The sequence below is a fragment of the Limulus polyphemus genome, unplaced genomic scaffold (assembly GCF_000517525.1).
Source record: "Limulus polyphemus unplaced genomic scaffold, Limulus_polyphemus-2.1.2 Scaffold552, whole genome shotgun sequence".
Taxonomy (NCBI): domain Eukaryota; kingdom Metazoa; phylum Arthropoda; class Merostomata; order Xiphosura; family Limulidae; genus Limulus; species Limulus polyphemus.
This window is the reverse complement of record NW_013666162.1, coordinates 278,666-288,626: the sequence shown is the minus strand read 5'-3', so window position 1 is coordinate 288,626 and position 9,961 is coordinate 278,666. Positions and strand designations below refer to the sequence as shown.

Sequence of the window (9,961 nt, the reverse complement as noted above, 5' to 3'; positions counted from 1 at the left end):
GCACAATGCTAAATTTTTCAACAAAAAAAATAATTGACCCGCGATCAAAAAAGGTAGCCGACCACTGATATACAGCAATATAATTCAAACATATTGTATTACTACACATGTAGCATCGCTAGTCTAAGCCAATTAAATTTGAGAGTATCAGAGACATAGTTATGACAAGTTTCATTACGTAACTCCATACGAGTCATATGTTATGTATATAATTTAATTGTACTACGCTTTTGTAATATTGTTCACATCATCTTACTCAGAGCTTCTATTAAATCTTTCTCATTATGTTTAATATTGTTCTTACTAGAGGGCTAGAAATTTCTAGATGTTTTTGTTGTGTGTCATAAATATGTGCAGATACAGAATGGAAGAAGTTAGTGAAAGTAAAAAAATGAAAAAAAGTCAAGGTAGACTAAATTGTCAATTTAGCCATAAAGGGCAATATCTAAAGTGAAAGTTATATGGTTTGTATTGTATCAATTGGATTCTAAAATAACTGAACCAGCCTGTGTGGACTTTTGAAAAAAAAAAGAGAATTATTTAAAGCTATAGATTCAACTGTGATATCCTACAGTGTAAAGCTTTTTTTTTTTTTACATACATTTGAATTCTTTTGAATATATCATTTTAAAACAAATGGATTGTGTGCTGTCTATTTATTGTTGAAATTCATCACCAACAAATCACAGACACCTGCTGTATAGAATCACGGCCTTTTTAAAACCTGACACTTGTGTTGTAAAAAACTCACAGTTAACACCAGAAAAAACTATTTTAATGAAACTACTAATGTTTTGGATTACTAAATCTTGTTGGGGTATAGTGTCTAGTATAGCAAAAAATGAAATAAACAAAGATGATATTTTCAGATAGATAATTAATGGTTAATGATGTGAAATTTTAAAATTCACAAAAGCAAATTATCATTAATTTAGCTAATGACAACACACCACTAGTAATGAAGTTAGAGTGAAATTAGAAATTACTAGTATACTAATTATAAAACAGATATGTGGCAAAATAGTATTCTAGTTTCGGGGAACAACTGAATATGACAAATAATAATATTTGAAAAGAGATCGGACAGCAAAAAATGTACAGAATATAAATAAATATATATATATAAATAAAACAGTGCACTAAAACTGAAGAGGTCATTCAGCTGTAGAATACTGTTAAAACTTACTAAAAAATACAACAATTATTTATATAATAAATATATGAATTTAAATACAACCTAGCAAAAAAACATAAATCACCAAAACTGAAGGATAATAGAGCAAGAACCTTAGCTTTCTATTAAATTTTAACCTACACAGAAGCTCACCATTAATTAATCAATAAAAAAAGTTGTTGTTTTACCTCTGGACGGCTTGGCACTCCAGGATCGTCAATTGCACAAACTAATAAATGATGCACAACCGACAGCAGTTCTTCTTCACTCTTTTCATCACTGTTCAACAATCCCATCTGAAAGATGTTTAATGATGGCAACTTCTCCATGTCTATAGAATGGAGTAGATGCAAAATCTAAGATGCTAATTGGTTTGAATTAACAACAATGTAGATAACTAGTGGCCAAATTTTTTAGAGACTGAAGATAAAAATATATATTATTTCACTATAATTCTTAACATTTAAAAGTGTAACAGTGAAATTGAAAGAAATAATAAATATTTTCCATAGATAAATAAGTTGAAACAATAAGAAAAAAATACATATATAATGATTCCTTTTTTTTTAATCTTGTTTCTTCAAATGGTTACTTACAGGTAGAAATACTTTTCATCAGGAAAAAAAAGTATCAAAATGTCAGATTGATAACATTTTTCTATAAATATGAACAATAAACTCCACAACAGATTTTTACCTGGACCAAGTAATGTTACACATAATTGCTTAAATTATTCCAAAAGAAAAAATTGTTTTGTAAAAAAATGTAGTGTCTAATCTAAGTAATAGTACAAGAAAGTTACAAACTCTGAAAGAGCTTACCAAAACCTATTGTATCACCAAAGTTGTGAAGAAATTCAAAAACCATCAGGATATTAGAAAATGCCTTTCCAGATAATTTGACTCCAGGAATTCTGTTTAAAGTAGGAAGAGGCTGAAAAGTAATAATTTACTTAATGATTATACAAAAACAGAAGTCACTGAAACCAACTGATGGTTATTAAACCATTGAAAGTTATCGATCATTTTTTTTCAAAATAAAAACAACAAAAAACTATAAGATTAACATTTTTATTTTATTGAAAATTAAAAACAGTTAAAATGAGATAGAAATAAATATCCAATAAAGTGACATTTTACCACCATAAACATGGAATAATCAGGCAAAACGTCATTTTATTTTATATTTTTTCTGTAATCATTACCTATTCAGTACTCTTTCGTAATCTTTGAAAATGCTCTAACAAACACCAAACTGATGAAAAAATTATCTCCAAACTATACTTTTTATCTTCAAGTTTTCTTTCAAATAGATTGCTTTAATTTTACAAAACAGAACACATTAATCAAGACTACATTCATCAAAAATTATTTTCTCAATATATATTTTTCATCACTAAATAGTCTACTATCCTTGAAAGATTCAGAAGATAGACATAAATGATCCTATCAATACGTTATATTTTTCCTAATCTCAAGTATTAAAGGTGTTGTAATGTGGAAAAAAAACAACACACACATAAAAATAATGTTACATGACTGAGAAATGTACCACCCAAACTAATTTTAGTCACTATCTCTTGCTTCAATCAAGTCTAATTTGCTGATGATACTTTCTAAAACTAGTCTAAACTCAAACGAGATGGTAAAACCAAAGAGATCAAAACCTTTAATATATTTTTTCTAAACTTTTGAAACTTCTGACAACAACACAGAAAAATGATTTTAGTTATTTCAACTAATCAACTCACTGTAGAATCTTTCAACATCATATCATCTACCGGTTTTTTGATTTCTCGTATCAGTTGTAACTCTATTCTTCTCTGCTCCTGGTAGTGGTGGTGATATAAAATAATTAATAAACGCAAATAAATGTAGCAATGCTACGTACATATTTTTATTGTTTCAGTTTATTGTCAACAATTAGAAATGTTTTAAAAAGAGCTACAAGATTAATTTACTAACACAATATATATCAGGTTCTTAAAACATAAAAAAATATATTTCAAAAACTATCTCACATTGTAGGCCTAAGTTTTTCTCAGTTTGTCTTAATACACACAAAAGAACTGTCATTATAATTTTACAGGTATTTTATATATAATTTTATCTCTTTCATTTTTTTTTGTCTTAAAAATCTCTCCCCCCATTCACATTTCATTACAATCTTTTTGTAATTTATTTTAAATACCATAATGAGAAAAACAAAATGGTAAATTGGATTTATTTTGTATTTTTCAACTTTTTCACTTTACCTTACAATAATGATAAAATACAAAGTTTACTGAAAAAAATACTTCTGATATTAATCTAAGAGGTTCTCGAGGTTATGCAAATGAAATATGAAAACTGTAAGATGAAAAAAAAGTACTTTTGTTCTTAAAATAAAAATCAACTTGTACCCAGACTTGTAATGTTTCCCAAATTTTATGAAGATACACTTAATACATTCAGAAATGTATAATTTCATGGTTACAAAGTTCGTCAAAATGACTGAGCCTCTACTTAAAGTTAAATGGATGGGTGCAAGGTTATTACAAAAATGTTACTCCTTTGTGTCATTATGGAAAATATCTTAAGATGCTTTTTGTTTTGACCAGTTTCGTGTATTTTGCAAAGATAATTACACCAGTTGCTGAAGAATGATGGATAGTGAAAAGAAAAAAAAAAATTTTAATTATTCACACACTTCAGTAGGCTAGCACTCGCAGCCATAAATAAGTAATAACTATAGTATAGTAATTCCATTATAATCTACTCTTGAGAGATATTAATAGTTAAAGTTATCTTTAGAGTACAAAGTGTGAGACAATCATATGAATAACAAAAAAATAATTAATAACAGCACTGAAAAACTACCAGTACATTTAAAAAAGAAAATCCGTTACCATCATGTTGGGTTAATCACATGCATTAGCAATAAAAGGTCATTAACAACATCAGTGTAAGCTACTAGAACACTCAAATAAAAAAAATCTGTTACCATTTTTTTTTCTTTATACATTCTTTTCTCTTGAAGTAGTTCTTCCCGCTTTCTTTCTCGTTCCTGAAAACATGAACCCATATATGAACAGGATAGGTCTAGTTTGAAAATATAAACAAAATATTAATATGATTTGTCATACAGCCATTGAAGAAAAATTTATTATTAAATGACATTACATCTTCCCAACAAACAATAAAAGATTTTACAATAAGTTCTTAATTTGGAAATATAATAAAATCTCCATAATAGCAAAATGATTGTTAATTTTTTAATTTTTTCATTTGATTAACTCTTGTTATCATTATTATCCAAGTATATTGTTCTTATTTGTATATACTATGATGTTGCATGATTCACATTGTTGCTCATTTTCACTGACAGAAGATACAAAGAAGTCGTGTTTGATACCTCATGCTTCTTGCGAATGTCTAATGCCCGTACAAGTAACATATGTTGTCTCCTACGTTCCCGTTCCTGTAAAATACAATGTAACACTTACTGTCAACACAATTATTTGTAATAGATGATATCTTTTAATTAAATATTAATAAGAATACGTATATGCACATGTACTTCTAAGAGATGACCTTCAAAGATGAAATGGGAATGTACTAAATATAAACAATTAAACCCAACTACCCACAAATTATTAATATATAGAAACAGATTTTTAAAGTAGTTAAACTTAGTGAAATATGTTGGAATATTTTTCTTTGAAAAATATCAACAAACAAAATTTATATAGATCAAAAGTTACAAAAAAGATGCACATAGATCGGAAAAAATTGCCAGCACTACACGACATGATTATAGGCTGAGATGGAACGTGGAACATGAAGACAAAATGAAGAACAATTAAATGTATCTAAATACATTCTAAACAAAAGGAACATGAACACAACTGCCCCACAATGTTTAACTTGAGTATGCATTACTGATTTTTTTTTCTTTTTAATAAAGGTGTTCATATTTTATGATGCTGGAGACTACCTGGTCCACGAGAAACAGCTTTTTTTTAATACTTACTTACTTCCTGCAACCCTAACAATGAGATCCACAGAAAATAAAAGTAATAACTATTCTCATGAGTTATGATTAGCACACTTTACTTAAAAAGTTTTACATATAACAACTTTCTAACTTTTTTCGACTCAATCAAGCTGACATAAGCCAAATCTAAAATACCCAAATTGCTTTCAGCAATTACATTGACTTGCTGTCTAAAATTGCTAAAAATGGTCAGATATGAATTTCTTTATTACAAGACAATAAAAGCAGATAATCTAAACTTATTTTTATGAATAAGGTAACATATTTTCTAAATGAAAATACATTAAGTCTGAAAACAATGATAGGATAGCTAATTTATGCTTTGGCATGTATTTAAATATGTAAATACACATAAAATAACATGCATAAAATGACAAGAGAAATAAATATTTTACTCACCAAATCAACCATCAAGATAATTTCTCTTTGTTTTTGCAATTCCTGGAGAGCAGAGCAAGGAAAATAAGTTATCATGGCAACTTGTTCAATGATTTTAAAATTAAAAATTAGATCAAGGTTTCAAATGCACAATAACAATTTTTATTTGTCCAAAAGTCCAAATTTAAAGACCACATGTTTCAGTAGCTTTACTGTAACAGGTAGTCTTAATTTTGGCTGTTGGCCAAATAAACATTTTTACTGTGCATTTTAAATGTTGATCCTATTTTTAATTTTTAAAAATATACATTTTTTTAAACATTACAGTTAATCAATAAATTCAACAATATGTTTGTAAAAAAGAAAATTCCTTCTTAAATTATTATATGAAAACAACAGGAATAACAGTTTTAATCACAAAAAAAATCACTTGTGTACTGAAAATAAAACAACAAAATGAATAATAAATAGTAAAAGTGTCCATACAAGAGATGAAATTTTGTATTGCAAGTAATACACAAATAAATACAAATTCAGTTTCACGTACCTGCTCCCTTAGAATAGCAGCTTGTTGTCTCTTCATTTCTCTCTCCTAACAAAAACAAATTAATAGTTCAATTAAAATCCTGAAAAGAAAAATCAAAAAGTCGTATGAGGCACAAACTATATGCACCATTTTATAGATTTTTAGATATAAATCCTAGTATTAATATTTCTTATTTTTCCATTTATTTTAACAGATTTCAAGGCCATCTCTACAGGAAATAAAATTTCTAAACAATGGGTTATACTTTTTTTTTTCTAATTATAATAAATAATTAAAAACGTTTTATATCTACACAATAAAAACTTTATTGATGCCGTACGGCTTCCACTTTAAAATATCTCTCTACAAGTACGTTTCGACGTGATCTACGTCAAAACATGTAATGTAATTCGATAGCATAACATGAGCTCCACATTCCCCAAGTGATTTACAACTTATAATGGCACAAATAGTAGTTAGACACGGTTCAAAAGACAATTAACGGGCAATAAAACAATAAAATTTAAGTATAAATAAATGTATATTGTTACGAGTTTAAAGCTACTTAGGATAAAAAAAAATGTAGTTTCATGTTATAATCTGAAGTCATTCTAGAAAGAAAAAAGGGTAATTTAGATTTATTTCAATTTATTTTGTGCTTACGAGGTCAAATTGATCAACCTTGTATAGAGTTAGGGTAGGGAAAATAACAGATAAAATATAAAGTTTTACTAAAAACAAATATTTGAAATGTATTCAGGAGGTTTTAGAGATTATTCAAATGAAATTTGAGATTTTTGAGACGAAGAAAATTATTTTTAAACTGAACATGAAAATCACTTGCACCCAGACTAATAAAAAAAAAGACTCGATATATTCACAGACAACTCTTTTTTTTTTTAGTTTATTAAAAATACTTCACCAAAAAATCTGATTTTTTTGTATGTGAAAGACTTGCAATGTTTACCGAAAATCTACAAAAATTTGTGAGGATACACATACTATATCAAAAGTTAGCAGTATCCAGACTATAAACAAGTACACATTGGTCGTTAAATTTGACTGAGCCCGTGTGGAGAGTTATATCAACATCTTTTCAAAAAGTATTAGAAAAATCCTATAAATTAATAAATTGATTCAAGCATTTTAAAGTTCTCACAACAGCTTTGTAAAATAATTTTTATTGCAACCTAACTTTGGTCTCAAAAGAATGGTTGCCAGATTATAGCTTCAGGTGTATTTGCATAACTTGAAAAATAAATGGCTATTATTCATGTTTCGATCTATCATTTCCAGCTTCTAAGATGAAAGTTTGTAAAGTTTTTCAAAACATAAAATTTTGGGAATTTCAGGAATCAAAAAATGGTAGAAATTAAAACTGCACAAGTTTTTAAGAGTGAAACATGATACTATTTAGTGAGCATTAAATTTCACACAATTTTGGTTAAGTGTTTCTATTGCTAAATGGTAAAAAAATTAAAGAATATTGATGACGCCCCTCCAGTAAAGAAAGGGATAACTGAAAATATGAAATAATCCAGATCAAATATATCAGTCATCATCCACTGATAAAATACATTCTTATGAAGAGGGCATCGATAGACATATTCAAATGTAATTTTGGAATACAGAGTATTGTGTTAATAAATACAATAGGGTGTCTAACAGTTATTTTTTAAAAATTATAGCAAGAGTCCATAGTTTTTACTTAGTACCTCACAAAAAACAGCTTTTAACCCATTGGTCACAACTGACATATCCGTCATCACCTGTCAAAGGGTTAAAGTTTGCAAACTCTGATGGAAACACCTTAAAACTGTAAATTATGTGGTTATAAAATGTATTGATTTGAAGAACAAGCTTTCAAAATAGGCTACATTTAAAGGACCATTTTCTATAAATCTAAGTATAGTAGTTATAACTAGACATTTAATATAAACGTTTATTAGTAATTTTGAGTCATTTTACCTCCATAATTTGTCTGTTTCGCATTTCCCTCACCAGGTGTAATTGCTTTAATCTTTCTAATTTCTCTTGTTCTTTTACGAATTTTTCATGTTCTTTCTGACGATGTAATTCTTCAGCTACAAAAAGATTGAAATGAATAAAAATATCAGAATCTAATTAATATTAAATTATGACAATATTATGAAATTCATATAAGTGTTATCTACCAACTGGTCTTCATTAAGTTGATTTAGTACCCATATTCAGTTCACCTTTTAATATTCAAAAATTAGGTTTATGTAGGAAGCTAAAAATGGAAGAACAAAAACTGAATAAGTACAATAAAAATTATAAATTCCAATAGAAACAAAAAAAAGTATGAAATGTTAGATGGCTAAAGAGAGATAGAGAAAAAGTGTAAAAACAAGTAAAAATGTAAATTACTCCCCTACCCTCACCCCCAACCTTTGTCTTTTTAAGCATTTAACTTCCTGTTCTTTCTCCAATTTCTTTATCACCTTAACATCTTTCTGTTTTTTAAGCCTATGCTAACAATAAGGACTACAGTTTATTTAATATCATTTTTGGGTATCTGCACTTTTACATTTAATATTCAAATATCTAAAAACTATACCCCCTAAAAAAACAAATTGTGAAATTGCATAAACAAGAATAATTTAGTTGATTTTCTGTTTAAAAAAGCAAACAAAATAGTTTCTAAGAGGTATTAGATAAATCACAATGACTTCAAGAACATAACAGTATTTTGAATTCATATTCAAATATCTAAAAACTATACCCCCTAAAAAAAACAACAAATTGTGAAATTGCATAAACAAGAATAATTTAGTTGATTTTCTGTTTAAAAAAGCAAACAAAATAGTTTCTAAGAGGTATTAGATAAATCACAATGACTTCAAGAACATAACAGTATTTTGAATTTATATGAAAATGATTTAAAAAAAATTGGTACACAGATACTAGCCACATACAAAAACATTCCTGAAAAATTATGAAACTAGAAGTAATCTTACTCATTTTGATGTAAAATTGTTACTTTAACTCTTTTAGTCCAATATTTTACTTTTTTTTTTTTTAAAAGGACAAATAACACCATTATGTTTGTAAAGAAATGAGAGCAATCTCTACCATCAATTTATGACTGAAATGTTCAGATTTTCTTGAGGTATATTTTATAAACATTTGTTCTGGAAAAAATAAAAAAAATAAATAATGCTAACCTGAATTTTCGATACCATCCCCTAAATTAGTTTACATTTTAGTAGTAGAAATGTTTAAACCACCTACTTGTGTAGACAAAACTTGCCAAATTACAAAATAAAGCTACAATTCTATGGCTTTGTATATGTCTGCCGTTTATTTCTATCTCAGTTCGAAAACAGTGAATCTTTGAAATCAGCAGTGTTAACAAATATAAAATTAAAGTGACAGCAATTTTGTTTTTCAGTTTTGTTTCCAAGCTTCTAATCCTAATAAACTCGTAAATATATCTTCTAAAAGCTGTAATTATTCAATTTCTCATAAAATATTTGTCACAGAGCTTCCTTTCTTTCTTATATAGATTGTAAGTTTCTAAACATATAATTCTTACATAAGAAGTCTTTCTTGATCACATGCTTTCGAATAATCTACATCATAATGTTTATATTTTTTATGTATATTACGTTAAGGAAGTCACTCAAGTACCGTATTTTTCTATGTATAATACGCACTTTTTTACCCCAAAATTTGATGTCAAAATCTGCTTGCGTCCTATACGCCGAAGGTATGAATAACACATATGTATATATACGATATACACAAGCCATGTGTAGAAATATTTAAATAGGCATGCATAGGTTAGTTCAATTGAATGTGTTATTTATATCAATGGTGGTTTT

At 27.4% G+C, this 9,961-nt stretch overlaps 1 protein-coding gene across 3 annotated transcripts in view; it reads right to left on the bottom strand.

Moving 5' to 3' along the window:
- LOC106459048 (bromodomain adjacent to zinc finger domain protein 2B-like) overlaps positions 1-9,961 on the bottom strand; it is a 96,225-nt gene that overhangs the window by 67,192 nt on the left and 19,072 nt on the right. For all 3 annotated transcript variants that reach the window (XM_013918624.2, XM_022385427.1, XM_022385428.1), the window contains exons 8-15: positions 8,082-8,197; positions 6,135-6,179; positions 5,609-5,650; positions 4,568-4,633; positions 4,157-4,219; positions 2,925-3,002; positions 1,996-2,107; positions 1,363-1,505 (exon numbers count right to left, since the gene is read on the bottom strand). In XM_013918624.2, coding sequence (XP_013774078.1) covers positions 1,363-1,505; positions 1,996-2,107; positions 2,925-3,002; positions 4,157-4,219; positions 4,568-4,633; positions 5,609-5,650; positions 6,135-6,179; positions 8,082-8,197 — 665 coding nt within the window. The remainder of the gene's footprint in view (positions 1-1,362; positions 1,506-1,995; positions 2,108-2,924; positions 3,003-4,156; positions 4,220-4,567; positions 4,634-5,608; positions 5,651-6,134; positions 6,180-8,081; positions 8,198-9,961) is intronic.